The 17,342-nt window shown below is 41.7% G+C and overlaps 1 protein-coding gene across 1 annotated transcript in view; it reads right to left on the bottom strand.

The window, feature by feature from the left end:
• Nucleotides 1–293: 293 nt before the first annotated feature.
• Nucleotides 294–17,342, bottom strand: part of Adgrf1 (adhesion G protein-coupled receptor F1) — a 34,441-nt gene continuing 17,392 nt past the window's right edge. Inside the window, exons 10-15 of the mRNA XM_055615310.1 lie at nt 16,183–16,371; nt 12,709–14,082; nt 10,825–10,866; nt 9,574–9,633; nt 2,518–2,584; nt 294–367 (exon numbers count right to left, since the gene is read on the bottom strand). Coding sequence (XP_055471285.1) covers nt 294–367; nt 2,518–2,584; nt 9,574–9,633; nt 10,825–10,866; nt 12,709–14,082; nt 16,183–16,371 — 1,806 coding nt within the window. The remainder of the gene's footprint in view (nt 368–2,517; nt 2,585–9,573; nt 9,634–10,824; nt 10,867–12,708; nt 14,083–16,182; nt 16,372–17,342) is intronic.

Genomic DNA, 17,342 nt, shown 5'->3' with positions numbered 1-17,342 from the left:
TGTCTATATACCGTGTGTGTAGTCCTCACAGAAGTCAGAAGAGGGCAGCAGATCCCCTGGGACAGATGGTTGTGATCCACCACGTGGGGCTGGGAACTGAGCCCAGGTCCTCTGCAAGAGCAGCAAGTGCTCTTAACCATTCAGCCATCTCTCCAACCCCAAAGTAACCAGTTTTATCCTCAGACACCTAAACCACAAAATCTCATCTGGCTTTGTACATGTCTTTGCTGTCATGTGGTTCTGAATGACATGTTGCACAAAGAAAAATTAACCCTTGATTATGACTCATGGCTTTATTCGGTTGATAAAAACTGGGTTAATGTGATGTCATTGGATGAATCTCCAGTATGAGAAAGTGCATAAATGCCTGAAGGGAGAAAAGAAGATGAAGTAAGTCATTGCTGCTATTTTTGATTCTAGTATAAAACAAAATGCCAAAAAGCCCAAGGAATATCTTAAAACTGGGGCTAGTTCTAGGATGTTAATAAAGAAAAGGACAGAACATGTTTGGTTGGTTGAGAGGGACAGACCTTCACAGATACTATGGAAACTTGCATTTGTCAGCCATCTACCCCTGGAGATGAGAAATGCAATGTTTTTCAGTTACTACTAAGAAATGAGAGAACATAAACTTCAACTCAATGCATGGTTTGCAGGAAAAGAGCCTTGGAAGTTGTCTATCTTTTCCTCAACTGATAGCGAGCAAGTGTCTGGAAAGGTGGAATTCAAAGCACTATGTGGTTGGAGGCAGAGAAAACAGGAAGCAAGGGGCTGGGCAAGGCACATTTTCCAGTGCTTGAACTGTAATTTGGAATTTAAATATTCTTTTTCTTTAAAAAAAAAAAAAACCTTTTGTTTTGTTTTGTTTTGAGAATTTTATTTGTGCATATAATGTATTTTTAGCAAATCCTCCCCAGTCCCACCCTTCAATTTGCCCCTCTCATCCAATCTCCCCTATCAATTTCATGTTCCCTGTTTTAAAACCCACTGAGTTCATTGGGTACTCTCTGTATGTGTGGCGGGGTAGGACCCTCTACTGGGCATGAGTAGCGTAGCATGGTGATTTGAATGAGAAAGTCCCCCATAGGCTCTGGCATTTGAAAACTGGTCTCCAGCTGGTCTTGTTGTGTGGGGAGGATTAGGTGTAGCCTTATTGGAGGAAGTGTGTCACTGGGCTTTGAGAATTTCAAGACTCGGGCCATTTCTGTCTGTCTCTCTCTCTCTCTCTCTCTTTCTCTGCTTTCTGATTGTGGTTCAAGATGTGGGCCCTCAGCTTCTGCTCTCAGCATCCATTTCCTGCCAATCCAGTTCCTGCCCCTGCCATCATGGACTCTAACCCTCTGAACCCATAAGTGCAAATAAACTTTTCTGTGGTTTCCTTGATCATCATATTTTGTCACCGAAATTGAAAAGTAACAAGCAGGGGCAGCCTCTGAGGAAACCACATTTCTAAGAAAGCTGGACTCTCCTTCCCAGTCATTATTGGCTAATAGCTCTTCAGCTAGGGATTTGACATTATAAACCCTTTTCCTGTCTAAGTTGGAAGTTTGGCTGTATTGATTTTGTGTAGGTCTTATGTTCGCAGTCACAGGTACTGTGAGTTTATGTTTACAATAACTCCACCATGTCCAGCAAATACTGTGTTGTGATTGATATCCATGATACTTGATTCTTACAGTCATTCTGCCCTGTCTCCCATGGTGATCCCTGAGCTTGGAGGGGAGTTGGGGGAATAATATAGATGTTCCAATTAGAACGTAGCAATCTACAGCTGTTATTTAAATAGTTTTGATGCAATACAAAATGGATTAATAATGATACTATGATCTAATGTAAAATGGGACCAGGGCTAATAGGCATGACTACAACTTAACAATATATTTTTCTCTTCTTTCTCCATGGTCCACTTTTCCTCCAAGAGTACTGTGACCTTGTAATGTTTAAATTTCCAGTAGTCACCAATATATAAATGCAGGAGGGAATGGTACTTTCTCAAGAGTGAGGCATCCTCCCTCCCTCCCCCAGGTTAGTTTAGAAAATCATTTTAAGTGTTCATCATTGAACATAAGCACATCATCCCATGCCCTCTACTCAGGAGCTAGCATAAGTGACTCTCCAGTAAGGATATAGGTGGGGCTGGTCTAAACATACTCCTTAACCCCAGGGACTTGATGATCAATGCTACAGGTGTGTGTGTGTGTGTGTGTGTGCGTGCGTGCTCTTTTTTTTGTGCACGTGTGTGCATGCATGTATTATTATGTGTTTATGTATGTGTATGTATGTGTGTAGGTATGTGTGTATATATATTGTGTGTGTGCATGTGTGTATGTGTGCAGGTGTGTATGCCTATGAACACTAAATCCTCGATATTGCTTAATCAGCCTTAAGCACAATCCAGAGGAACTTGGATGCATGGCCATCTGCTGCTGCCATCTTTTAATAATTACTACTGGATTCTCTTTGCATTCATAATCTTCCTTCTTATCTTTTACATTCTTTGGCTATATTAGAACTCACCTCTGTGCTGTAGTATGTTGAAAGTCCTTAAGCATTTAGGCTTGGTGCCTGTATCTGAGGAGTTTTGCTGCACAAAAGAACAACAAAATAGTTTATATTAGGTAGCTAATGAACATCAGCATACATGAAGGTTATTAAATGTTGTTCTTCATTTGGCAAGGGTTCTGGAAGGAGGCATGCAGATGGAGAATGGAATCAAAGGTCCCAGATCTTGGGAACAGCTAGAGTGCTTTGTGGCAAGGCTTGTGCACTAGGCTGGGGTATGGAAAGAATTTTCCGAGGGTGTTACAGCTAATCAGCTCTTTTAGAATAAGATTGGTGGTGGCAGTAGAAACTCCTACGGTATTCCAAAGCCTACAGTGATACCAAAGTGTTACAGATCTTGGTTAAGCTGCTGTGCTAAGCATGACAGAGGCCAAAAACTGGCCAGAGGGCAGGTCCAAAGCCCACATGGCCAATCAAGTGCCCGGAAGTCCTCATGGATGAGGCCCTGGAAGATGGCTGCCTGAATAGCAGCCAAGTTCAGGTGTCCTGCAGTGAGGAGGACACCTGTCCAGGGAGGAAGGGAGTCCTGGCAACCCTAGCAGAAAGCTGATGGTAGCATGTAGCTCGCCTAAACACATCTAGCATGTTTATTTGAAGCCAGGGATTTATAAACCTTGGGCAGTGGGAGGGGTTTCAAGGGTGTTTGATTTACTGGGGTTAGGGATGCCAGGGACGCTTGATGTAGTGGTACAGTGCCTCAATTTCCATGTAGTAGTATGATCCTATCACAAGAACATAGGACTTAATTATCCTATGGGTGGGGGAAAATCTACAAGTACAATTGAAGGTCACTATTAAAAAACTAAGATCTCCTTAGCAGGGTGGGGCATTTCCAGGAATTTCCATCTGCTTTCTGGACCAGTTTTGTTTTTTTGTTTTTTTGTTTTTTTTAATCAGGAAAAGGTCTAGTCTGTAATCTTCCCTGAGGGCTCTATGACGTTCCTTACAGTATCTGAGGTTATCCAGATCAGGTGGAGAGAGAACCCTGCTAAGAAAAGGGAGCTTTCCTTACACTGAGCTCAAGACTATGCAGAAATGTCAGGCTTCAACCTTAAAAGTGGGGTTCCACAATTAAGGTTTGGTCCCTCCTTTATAACCAGTCTGGGATTCCTGTTATTGCAGTTATTTAAGGAATCAAAGTTAAGAAGAAAAGAAAACATTAAAATTACCAGTCCTTTATTTATTATTGCTATTGGGTTTTGTTGGTTGGTTTGTTTCTTGAGATAGGGATTCTTTGTTTGTAGCTTTGGCTGTCCTGGAATTCACTCCAGGCTGGCCTCAAACTCACAGAGATCTGCCTACCCCTGCGTCTCAAGTGCTGAGATTAAAGGCATGCACCACCACACTTTGGCCCAAAATTTTATAGATGTAAAAAATTAGCTACAGATGAAACCAAGGAAAAGGTGGAGATTCCTTTATTATGGATCATCAAGGGAGGATATTTTCCCCTTAAGAAAACACAGGTATTTTTATAGACTTATTTCAATTTTTCTATTACTCCTTTTAATCTGTTTTAGTGTGTGATTTTGGTGTTCTGTGGTATTGTTTTGGTTTGATTTGGATTTTGAGATCGAGTCCCACTGCAGCTCTCACTAGCCTGGAACTCATAGAGATCCTCCTGCCTTTGTCTATGGAATGCTGAGATGAGATTAAAGACATGCACTGAAACATCCAGCTGCTGCACGATCAAAGAGCGGAGTCTGAGTTGTGTCTCTGACTGTGGGTGAAAACATGGCCTTATGGAAAACCAGAATATCAACTAGGCTTGCCAGTCACTTCATACTCTTTCATCTTATCTTTTATAATCCTCAGACAAGAAGATGCCCTGCTGGAAAGCTATCTGTCCTAGCAACTTTATGGAACAGTAAAGTCTGCCCAAGAATATAGTGACCACTGACACAGTGATCCATTTGACTGTGTATACCCTTCACTTTCACTACATTATGGTCCCTCTGGTCATTGTCCATTCTTATCCCATGACAGTTTTTAGTTTTTCTTTCTTTCTTTTTTTTTTTCAGCAATGGTCTCTCTGTCTACTGTCCATTCTCACCCTACAAGAGTGTGGTCTCCCGCAGTGATCTCTCTTGCCATTCTCCACTCTCATGCTTGAGGGTGCCCTGTATTATTCCTCAACAAAGTCTGCCTGTATCCTATGTCTCATATCATGATTCTTGATGTCAACAACAACCTTTTATCCCATGTTTATAATATATGATTCCTTTTTAGAAATATAGAATAATCGCTCATTTATTCCTTAATCCGCTTTTTTAGCATATGCCTGAGTTTATTTCCAAATGAATTTGGTGTTTCTGTATCTTTACAACTTCCAACAACCAGCTGGAAAGTGGCTTTGAAGGAAACACTATCCCTTTTAATGTCCATGTTTATACACTCTTGATCTGTATATTTGCTACTAGAAGGACTGAAGGAAAAAAAAACCTAATATTCGGTGTAAAAATAATCCCTGGCACAGATTTGCCTTCCTTTTGTACAACTTAGCATTCAGTTCTGTGGATAATCAAGATTATGAAGATTATAACTTGGAAACGGAATTATGTGTAGGGAGAGATGGTACAGCAGTTGAGAGCACTTGCTTTTCCTCCAGAGAGACTGGGTTCAGCTCTCAGGACCTAAAGATGGCTCACAAAGATTTGTAAGTCCATTTGTGGGAGACACACTGCCCATTTATGGCCTTTGTGAACATCAGGCATGCACACAGTGAATATACACACATGTTGGCACAAACAATGCCATAAACATGCGATAAAAATACACATACACATGCAATAAAAATAACCATTTTTAAAAAATTAAAACTGAAGCCCGGTGTGGTGGCACATACCTTCAGTCCCAGCACTTGGGAAGCAGCAGCAAGTAGGTCTACATGAGTTCATGGCCAACCTGGCCTACAAAGCAAGTTCCAGGACAAACAGGGCTATACAGAGAAACTCTATCTCCATAAATAAAAAGGTATATAGATAGATAGATATAAAAAGACAGATAGATATACAACATATATGATAGATAAAATAGATAGATAGAGATAGATTGATAGGACTCAATTATTAAATTGGGATAAAATATTTCAAACAAAGAGCAAGCAATTATTAGGAAATGTAAGTTTTAAGATACTTAACATTCTTTTCTCTTTGCTAATATTTATTCATTCACTTATATTGAGAGGTTTTCTTTGCTAGACACTGTTCAGGTGTTAGGAATATTGGAGGGAACAATTTCCATTCCCATTCTCATTCCATATGACATGGAAGCTAAACCAAGAAGGAAGATACAGATTCAGCAATAACCATCTCCCAAGCAACCAATTCAATGAACAGAATGGATGGACCTTGCCGAGAATTTTGCTGAGTTCCTCTTCCATCCTTTCTGCCATATCTTACATCTTCAATGTCATTTTAGAGATCTCTACCTAATCACCCCGTTGCCCTCTCTCAGTGAAGTCTCTATGACTCCAACCTGGACCTGTTGCTCATGTTCCCTCAGTCAGACAGACCTTGTGTCAAGAAAATGGGCTGCTATATTTTGCTTCTGAGTGGGTCTCCTGGGGAATCCTCTTGCTTCTGTTATCTTCACTCATTTTGTTTTAAAATCCCACAATTTTCACAAGCCCACTGCTCTTGGTCATCCTGTATTCATACCTTGTACCTTTCTGCTCTCATGTTTTTGTTTTTGTTTTTGTTTTTAACTTACAAGCTCCTCGATAGTAACAGCAATCTTATCTTTCCTTCTTGTTTTCAACAGTACGTACATGGATATGACTGTGCATATGTACACAAGCATGCAATGCTTACAGAGGCCAGCCAATGCATCGAACTCACTAGAGTTGGGATGAAGGCATTTGTGAACTACCAGTGTGAGGGCTGGGAACTGAACTGGATTCTCTCTAAGAACAGTGTAAGATCTTAACCACTGAACCATTTTGTCCACCCCCTATCTCTTCTTCAGTTTCTAAAAATCCATAATCTGGGTACTTGGATTTTTTTCATTCAAATTCCCTCAGCAAATGGAGAGAAAGAGAGGGAAGGAGGGAGAGGGAAGGGAGGGAGGTAGGGAGGGGCAGACATAGACAGAGACAACCACTGTGCTGGTTATCTTCGATTACTGGCTTAACATCCAGAATTCCCTGAGAAGAGAGTCTCAAGGTAGAGTTATCTACCTTAGATTGACATAAATGAATGCCTGTGCAGGATAATCTTAATTATGTTAATTGATGAAGATCCTTTGATGGTCAGTTCAGTATCCTGAACTGTGCAAGAGGTGAGCTGAGCAAAGCCTATGTGCATGCTTGCTCTCACTCTTGCTCTCTCTCTCTGTGTCTTTCTCTGTCTCTGTCTCTCTGTGTCTCTCTGTCTCTCCCTCTGTCTCTCTGTCTCTGTCTCTGTCTCTGTCTCTCTGTCTCTCTCTCTCTCTCTCTCTCTCTCTCTCTCTCTCTCTCTGTGTGTGTGTGCTCTTCAGGCTCCTGCCTCCATGACTTCAGTGAAACAAATGACCTGGAAATGTAAGCCACACTAGCCCTTTCTTAATTTGCCTTTTCCCTGATATTTTAATCACAGAAACAGGAAGTGAAACTGAGACAATCAAATCATTTAACCAGACAACCAAAATAAAATCTAATTTTTACCACCTAGTTTGAATTAAACTGGGGAGGGGCCATGGTTGCAGGAGAAACGGGCCCTCGGTGACCATCGCTGTTCAGGGACCACCTGCACATTTAAAGAGCACTAACATGACGTGTCAGGAGCAGGGAGAAACGCTGCCGGGCGTTTGAGCTTTTGCTTTATTGTATTTCAGTTAGGGATGTTTTCCTGTCTTCGGTTTTTCAATGAGGAAATCACTGACTTCCTGCTCTGAAGGGCAGGGAGTGCCCAACCTCATTTTATTCACTGATGTGCATTCTTTTCTGTAACTTCCTCCTTTTCCTGAGACTACACAATAACATAAGCTTCACACCTTCTGGTCCCAAGGGTTTGAGTTCAAGACATAATATTAAAACCACAGACTGTAAGAACTTCTTAGAGCTACCATGGAACCTTCCTAAGACCTCTAGCCAGTGGGGTAGGAGTCAAAGTACAGTGACCAAGACGGACCACTTCCATTCATAGCAGCACTTTCTACTATGAAATGAAGATCCAGGAAGCCCCAGGGTGCTTTCCTCATTGAGCTGTGCTTTATTTTATTTTTTGTGTATGTGTGTGGGCATGGCACATGTTTGTGAATGCCCACAAAGGCCAAAAGAGTGTGTCAGATCACCTGGGGCTGGAGTCACCGACGGTTATGATTGCCTTAATGGCACTGAACTCAGGACCCCGGGAAGAACAGCAAGTGCTCCTACCACTGAGCCATCCCACCCCCACAGCCCATTGTTTTGATTTTTTATTATTGTTATTATCGTTAGTTTTGGTTTTCATTTTGTCTTGCCTAAAATAGAGCAAACTCCTTACGTTTCAGGAGCTAGCCTTGAACTCCTGATCTTCTCGCCTGCACCTCTCTTAACGTTGGGTTATCACTGCTATCTTAGTTACTGTTCTACTGCTGTGAAGGAACCCCGTGATGAAGGCGATTCTTATAAAGAAAAGCATGGAACTGGGGGCTCACTTACAGTTTCAGAGGGTTAGTCCGTTATCATTAGGGCAGGGGGCATGGAAGGAAGCAGCCAGGCAAGCATGATACTAGAGATAGGCAGACAGATGGACTGGGCCTGGCATGGGCTTTTGAGACCTTGAAGCCCACCCCCAGTGACACCCCTCCTCCAGTAAGGCCACACCTCCCAGTCCTTCTAATCCTAAATAGTCTCACCCCCTAGTGACTAAGCATTCAAATATATGAGACTACAGGGGCTATTTTTATTCAAGCCACCACAGATGGGTACCACTACCGTGCTTTATTTTATTTTAAAAGCCTACAGTTTCTTGCAATGTCTCTGAACACTCTAAGTTTGTATACAGTTAAGTGGGTTGGCTTTTTTTTTTTAATAATCAAATACAGATATCTCTACTTTAGCACTCCTTCTGAAAAATCCTCTATGTCTTACTGAAAGACAAAAATCTAAACTAACTTTGAAAGTTAAAAAATGCATATGTGAGTGCTGTGCTCACTGTACACTCTGTCTTCATAGGTATTTTTGTGGAAAGAATAAAACAGAGCCCCACCCTACCCCACCGCACCCCCTCCTGTCTGTGCAAACTCCTCAGGTTCGGGTGTGCAGAGCTAAATGCTGGGATTATCAGGAACTGAAATAAATAGTTTTGTTCAACATCATCCACTCAAAGCAAAGAAGGCAGTGAGGGGGAGGCAGGGATAAGCAGGCCTGGGAAGAGAAGGGAGCTCCCTGCCCCTACCTGCTAGGAATCAAAGACTCTTGTGAATAAGGTTATGAGTGATGTTTACAGGCAAAGCATGTGGTCCCCTCTCTGTGCCCTATACTCAGGATTCCTTTAAGCATTTTAACTTCTGTTTTTAATCTCACCTATATAGGACATCTCACACTATCTTGTTTGAAAAAAAAGAGAGAGAGAGAGAGACAGCTTCTCACTTGAGAAGCTGCCCTACTGTGTGCCACTGTCCTCTTCTAGCTCCCCGCTTCTTAATGCCAACGCTTAAATCTGTATTAGCATGTTTTCTTACTAAACTCTCATCTTGCTTCATCCTGACTCACCTTGAGATTCTTTCCTGCAGGCTATGACAAGAATACCACCTTAACGTGAAGCAGAAGCTGTCTCTGAACACCCTGGCCTGCTCCCAGTTGGAGATGTCAGCATAGGGTTGCACCTCCAGCAGGCCTGACAGATCTTGTGGGTTTCAAGCCTTCATATGCATTTGCCCAGGCCCTCCTTACTTGGTAGCTCTTTGTTTAGACACCAACCCTAGCCAGGCACCATACCAAGTGTTGATGTTGGAAAAACAAGGGCCTTCCATAAATGAGCTTGCCGCAGGTGACACAGAGGGGAAAATACGAAACTGCTACTTTACATGTCTGAGTTGAAGGTCAATTACCTTTGATGTTTGCTTCCATGAGCTTAAGGGAGTCAGCTTGTTGGACAGAAGTTGTCGCAGCTGTCAGGGGAATTTAAAAAAAAAAATGGTGAAGAGACACAAATGATCAGGCATCAACATTCTAAGAAAAAAGTACCTTTGAAATTGTTACTTAGCAACATCGCTTCGAAGTGACACTTCTAGACCATTAGCATAAATAGCTAATAGACTGTTCTCTCTTCCAAAAGAACAACTGTAAAGAAATTGTCTGTCTGTAATGGGTGGTAATATATGGCAAATGAGTTAACAAGAATCTCTTTTCCATTCTTAATATATATTTATTTTATTATTTTATTTTACATATATAAGTGTTTTTGCCTTCATGGAAGTCTATATACCATGTGTATGCCTGGTGCTTATAAAGGCCCAAAGAGACATTTGGAACCCTTGGAATGGGAGTTACAGATTGTTGTAAGTCACCATGTGGGCTCTGGGAGCCAAAACCATTCCTCTGCAAGAGCAACTACAGCCCTAATAATAAAATCTTTTTGTCTTCTTGCTAAAACATCAATTACTGTCTTTATCTATTGACATAATTACTTGCTGCTTAGGAGGAAAAATGGAACACGGTTCTTTATAATTTTTTTCCTAGTTATCTTCCACTGAAACTAATAGTCTTTCATTTGCTAATTTTATTTAACAGAGAAACTACTTAACATTTGATAGATTAGAAATGCGAAAATTACATTCTTTCTGCATAGTTTGAATAAACGAGCGAAGAAATTCAAGGCACAAAATAGGTTTCATCCCCTCAGAAGGCAAATTAGAGAGCGATTTTTCTGGCTTGCTTTTGAGACAGATCCTCAGCTGGTCTGAAACTCTCTGTGTACTACCAAATGGTCTGGAACTTGGGATCCTCCTGTCTCAGCTTTCTGAGTACTGGGATTGTAGATATGTTCCATCACACCACACCGGCTTAGAAAGATGAAGTGTAAAAAGCCTTTTACCCACCCCCTTTTTTTTTCTTTCTGTGATGGTCACTTCACTTGTGATTGTGTCCAGGTGACTTCATCAGCAGGGATCACTTAGCTGACTTCTGCATGAGTCTGTCTTTTGTGAAACTGTAAAGATTTTATTACCTAAGTATCCATCATACACAAAACAAAGGCCTTGGAACTGAAAGGAAAGGTTTTTGTTTTGTTTTGTTTTGTTTTGTTTTGTTTTGTTTGTGCCTGTAGTAGGGAATGAAGGAAGAAGTCAATATACACATACCTTATTATCCAAGAGAATTCCAAAACAGAAGATGAAAAATCCCTTTAACAAGAACCAAAAGCAAAGAGTAAATTGTATATATTGTTCTGTTTTCTTTTTTCAGACAAGGAATCATCTATATACTACGTGTTACAATTCTATCATGCTCACCTAATATTTTAATGTTAATTTTCCCCCTTTTGGCGGTAAGGACTCATTCTACAACCCAACCTAGCCTGAGACTTGTTAAATAGGCCAGGCTGGTCTCAAACTCGTGATTATTCTTCTACCTCTACCCCGAAGGCCAGGGTGACAAGCATGCACTAACTGATCAACTTGAACTTATTTTCTTGTCTGGCCTCCAGCCGGACTATAGGCTTCTAAAAGACAGGAGTAGTGTGAACTCAGTGGTGCCAGCCCATCACAAAGTGCTAACATATTGTCTTTCATGAGTGTATTCATTGGCAAATGATTGAACGGATGGAGCTGTGAACTCATGTGCAAATTTATCATCTGTTGCAGAGTCATCCAAAACCCCACATAGCTTCCAATGGCTGTGCTATCTTAGCCTTTCTTTAGACCAAGTATTTAATAAATATCCATCGTGTGCTTCTGATGACAACAGATACTGAGGTTCAGCCTACAATGGCCAGGAGGAGAAAAGTGGCCTCCGTAAGGAACCTTCTCTTCGAGTATGACTCCTGGGAAATCCTGACAAAGGCTTTCTTCCCCCCAGTCACAGAACCTTTCATTTGTACCTGTCAAATCGCTCACTGCTCACGCTGGGGCAGTGGTGCATGCCTGTAATCCCAGCACTGGGGGAGGCAGAGGCAGCCGTATCTCTGTGAGTTTGAGGCCAGCCAGCCAAGGCAACACAGAGAAACCCTATCTTGAAAAACAAAACAAATGCATGCTCTCTATGAGTACATCTATAGAACTGCCTGAGTGTTTACTGCTAAGTGAATGGGCTGGTGCAATGGCTTTAGGAAACTCTAAGCATTTGTTGAGTATGAGGCTCTGTGTCAGGTACCTAAATTATCTCTTGTAATCCTCAAAATTGCTCTGTAAATATTACTGTGGTCCCGCTCAACAGCTGAGAGAACCAGGGATGGAGAGATTATGTGCACAGTTGGTATTTAAGAGTAAACACACTTGACTCCAGAACAAACTCAATCATGAGACTACCATTTCCATGCCTCATTGTCCTAGGCGGTCTGGCCTTACCTGCAATAAACCGTGATTGAAGACTTTCTTCCAGATTCATCAAAACTTAAGGATTCTTTTTTCCATTTATTCTGAACCCTTTCTGATTATGGAATATAAAAGCTATCCTTAATACTAAAGGTCAACAAGCTTGTGTGTGTGTGTCTGTAAAGACTAGATTGTAAGTGTTTGGTGCTTTGCAAAATACGTACTATCTGTTTCAGCTCTTCTGCTGTTGGAGAGAAAAGAGCCATAGGCCCTCTATACACTAAAAAGCACAGTTGTGTTCTAAGAAAATCTGGCTGTTGGTGCTATGTTTCTGGCCTCTGTTTATTAAATTAAAGGGACTTTAACAAGGTCAAGGTCAACAAGTACTTTTGAGTTATTTCTATTTCTCTGCTTTGTCGGAGATTTGTGCATGAGTATGAGGACTGAGTCAACCTCAAGAGAGATAAGTCTTGGTTATATGAACACTCATAGATTTAAGGCCTGCAGTGGGTTACTGGGGAAGTCCAGAATTCTACTTCAGCATAATGTGAACTGCCATGGTAAATGGATGGGCTTGTCTTCTCATATACATACACTCTGTGAACTAGACTTGTTGGAACCAAGGAGATGAGGTCATCTTCATCCCCCAACCCTACTTCTCTAAACTTATTCCAATGACATTAGTACATAATGCATTATGCTTATTGTCCTTACCTGGAATGCATTGAGGAAAGCAAAAAGAACATGCCAAGCCAGATTCTGGCTGTCCACCATAGTCCCTATGCCGAAACCCCAGGTGAGCCCTAGCAGCGGGGTCAACACGAAGAGGCTCTTTCCCATGCGGATGGCAGTGGTCTTGTCGTCGTGATTCATTCTCTCTCCAATTGCTGGCCTCCAAAGCTTTCTGAGTACCAGCAGCACCACAACCAAGTTCACAGCCACGATAGTCAGTGCAGGAACTACAAATGCCAAAAGAGGTTTGCTCTCATCAGACCAATTAAGCCAACACACGTTGTTCCTTCTGTAGCTATTGCTAGGTTGGGTGACAGCAATGGTGATGATGGCTATAAGGAGAGGGCACCCATAGCCCAGGCAGAACCCAATAGCCATCATGCTGAGCAAGGCCATATGATGGAACACGAGGACGATGCGATAAGCCAGCAGCATGCCGAGGACAAGCATCCAGAAGAATAAGGCAAGGTAGAAAAAGTGGGTAAAGAACACCGCAGCTACACAGACTCCAGAAGGGATGACAGAGGTGTCCACAGTGGCGGCGATGATAAACCAAACATCAGCAATCAGGAGCGACAGGGCGATGTTCACCAGGCAGATGTTGCGCGTGTATGAGGTTTGGCTTTTCTTGGTCTGCTTCCAAAACAGACACTCAACTATCAGGCATAAGATTAGACTTGCGATGGAGATGCCCAGCCCTATGTATGTGATCCATTTTACCGCAGGGACAACTGAAGAGGGAACAAAGGGTGACATGAGCATGGAGAAGGAGGTCAGGTGAGTACATCGGCACAGCACTGTGTCTGGAGTCTCGTTAACTAGTTGGCAGCCTGCATTGCTCCACTGCAAGTGACCAAAATCCCAAAACACACAATGAGGCTGGCTCAGGTTTCCCTTGATCTTGGAAAAGTTCAGGAAAATTTCATTGATGGAATAGTTTGGGATAAGTGTGGATATCACTGGCCCATTGACCCGTGCATTTCCTCTGTGGGTAATGGGTAGAATGTCCCCAAAGGTGAGTGAGCCCATGCTGATAATCGTCTTTGGATGGGATTTCTGAAATTGGTCTGGTTCAATGAGCACGTGGCCTCGGATGGGGAGAGAGGCATTTTGCTGTATCATTTCAATCTGATAGTTGTAACCCTCTGTGATATGGATTTGGGTCACTGGAATCCCTTTCCAGTCAATGAATTTTTGAGAAAAATTAAGAGGCAGGGCAGCGGAAGGTAAAAGAGTGCTGATGTCTTCCAATGTTTCTAGTAGCTGGGAGCTGACATCCTTTTCTTTTTTTAATAAAATTGTCCAGTTAGTTATGGAGGTTGAGTTCAGAATACGATCGGCAATGTTGATGATCTCCTGAAACATAAGAGTCAAAGTCAGTTTAGGTCTTCTGAGACAGGAGAGCCGAGAGTGGAAGGTTGCTCGTGTTAAGTATAGGAAAAATAGTCATAGGACAGGTGAACTGAGCATCATGGTAAAACTCGTGAATTACATTCAGTTCCGTCACTCCATATAGTAGAAGTGTTTCAGTCAAGATGGTAAGGGACCTCAGCGGATAAAGGTGCCTCCTGGCAATCCCTGTGGCCTGAGTTTAATTCCCAGAACCCGTATGACTGAAGAGGAGAGCCGGTTCCCATAGGTTGTACTCTGGTCTCCATACACATGCTGTGGCATGGGTGCAGTGTCCCCCATCTCACGCCCTGACACACGACAAATACTTTTTTCTTAAGTTGGGACTAGAGTGGTCACCCCAAGTCCTCTGCAGTCACAGTGAGGTTTTACTTCAGCTCGGATGAATAAGCATCCCGTAACACACAGCTCTGAGATGGGAAAGATGACTGTGTTACTGCACAAGGACAGAAGCACGGCTTTCAACAGCTTCCCCCATTTTGCTTCTTTAGCTAACATTAGAATTTGATTTTGTTTTATCTCCTTATATTTAATTTTATTTTATTATTGTCTCTTAGAAGCCTGTTCTTTTCTAATGAGAGGCAGGAAGGGTGGGTCCAGATGGGAGAAGAGGTGGGGAGGACCTGGGAGGAGCAGAGGGAGGGAAAACTGTAATCAGAATGCAGTGTCTGAACAACAAGAAAACTACTTTTGATTGAAAAACTGACCCTGACAATTCAGGCCATGGATGCTCAGATTTGAATTCAAGGGTTTTTACTGTTTACTACATAAGAATACAACAGCAATCCTTAAAAGTAGTGTGGTTTTGGATGGTCGGCTGGGGAGATGCCTCTAACACAGAGAGTACTTTCTGCTTTTTCAGAGGACTCAAGTTTGGCTTCAAATTCACAATCTTCTATCACAGTCTCTCCGGTGCTAGAGTTACAGGCCTATGGCACCAGATTCTGCATTGCTATTTCTTTTTTTTTTTTTAATTGAAAATAGATTTTTTCATAAAATATATTCTGATTACTGTTTCCCCCCAGTCTCCCACAACCTGCACTGCCACCCAAATCCACACTTTTTATTCCTCTCATTAAAAAACAAAAGACATCTAAATAATAATAATAATAATAATAATAATAATAATAATAATAATGATATAAAAATAAATAAATAAACCAGAATAAGACAAAATACATGAAATTGGATATCACAACATGTACTCGAAGGACCTGTAAGAAAAAACAGAAGAGTCTTGACAAATCATTATGAGACAAAGAATTTCCAAAACATGCCATTTTGTGGTGGCCATATTTACTGCAGGGCATGAGGCCTGACCTTAAGAGCAGTTCATATTCCCAGTGAGACTCTGTTGAAGAAAGAATATTAGTTGCATGGCCATTCTTATAGTGATCAAATATCATTGTGTCACTTGAAGTCAAAATTTAAATATCTAAATTAAACCAGCCAAGAGATAGGAGTTCTTAAATTGTTCACTGTATACAATGAAATCATAGGATAGACAGACTAAATTGAAATCTGCCCATGAACAGGCTGCTTGTGAAGGTTCAGGCTTAAAGGAAGGGGTAAGCTTTTTCACTATTGAACATGAGCATTAGTATTTTATTTCTTCTCTCCCTAGATACCATCCTTAGTATTGAACCTTCGGCCTAGCACTTGCCATGCCAGCACTCTATTACTGAGCTACAGTCCAAGTCCTATGAGTTAATTGTACACTGTGCAAAAGCCAATGAAGCTCACATGAGCACTGTTAAATGGCTTCTCTGTTTTTCTCAAGAGTTTCCCATCATCCAGGCTCTTATTACACCACTTACAAGATGGAACATTTGAAGTGAGACCTTCAATATGGGTGTTGTGGCCCTTGCCTGTAATTCCAGCAGTCAGGATGGTTTCTGGGAGTTCAAGGTTATCCTGGCCTATATATTGCATGCCAGGCCAGCCAGAACTATATGGTAAGACGCAGTCTCCAAAAAGCTAGATAAAATAAGCTATCAAAAAAAAAAAAAAAAAAAAGTCAGCCCCTCAAGCATAGAAACAGCATACCTTCAGTGTCAAATTAGACACTGTAAAAGAGTTTGCCTGTGACAGGGATGAAACGTTGCTCAGAAGTGACACCACTGAAGCCAGATTCCCAGCCGTGGTAGATGGGTTTTGCTGAAGGATGGTGGAAAGATTCTGTACCAAAGATGACACGTCTTCCTCTGTGATTTTGCCTGAAATCATACTAAACATCTAAAAATTTAAAAAAAAAAAAGATTAAGTTCTAGGGGAAAAAACAGAAATGTTTGCACATCATTAGACTTAAATCAGATATCTTGACTACAGACCAAACAGTGCAGGGTATCAGGGCCAACAAAAATGAATGTGGTTCAGTCATTTTTATATTCTAGACACTGGGTTTAACACATAACAGTAATTTGTTGATTGAGCATCTTAAACACTCTTTGAAGGAAGCAGTGTTTATTACTGATATTTTAGCACTAAAGAAACTGGATCACAAAAAAAATCTCTGAAAGACGTTTTTAAATGCATCATAATCACAGTTATAGAAAAACGGATGATTGGTGAGATTTGGTGACTTGGCAAGGAGTGATACTGCCAGTACTGAGCTCTGCCAGTACCAATCATGTACTTCCTGTACTTCCTGTACAGGATGAGAAGATATATGGACACATGTGCCGATTTGACTACTGGGCCTAGGTCAGTCCCCACTGTGTCACTGGGTTTAGAATCTCACTTCTTCCTCTCAGCCATGTGCTTCTGCTAGGCTAAGATAAATGGAAAGCAGCAAGCAGGAATGTTTGCTTCTGTCAACACAAGTTGACCCGGTATCCCAGATCCCAACCTCCTTACTCATCATAGCTGATGGCACTGCTCCCTGTGGTCCTCACATCCTGGAATCAACTAGTGTCAACTGTTGCCAAGTTCAGAATCCAGGACAAAGAGGGCAGAAAGGGAGAGGTGACTATTTTGTGGTGCTTCAACAGGTAGTCCTCTTTGGGGTTCTCTATCCTGAGGGGAAGATCTCTGGATGGGATAGAAGTTCTGCTCAATATGGATGTCTGAAGAAGAGTAGTGCCTGAGCCATTCTGGAGGCCTTTTTTGCCAGTGATTTGAATTCTCCTTTTCTTGACAATTTATCTCTTCTCTTTTCTTTTCCTTCCTTCCTTCCTTCCTTCCTTCCTTCCTTCCTTCCTTCCTTC

Source organism: Psammomys obesus, unplaced genomic scaffold (assembly GCF_907164565.1).
Source record: "Psammomys obesus unplaced genomic scaffold, mPsaObe1.curated_primary_1811, whole genome shotgun sequence".
Classification (NCBI taxonomy): Eukaryota; Metazoa; Chordata; class Mammalia; order Rodentia; family Muridae; genus Psammomys; species Psammomys obesus.
Note: the sequence above shows the minus strand (reverse complement) of the source record. Positions and strands in the feature narration are given on the sequence as shown.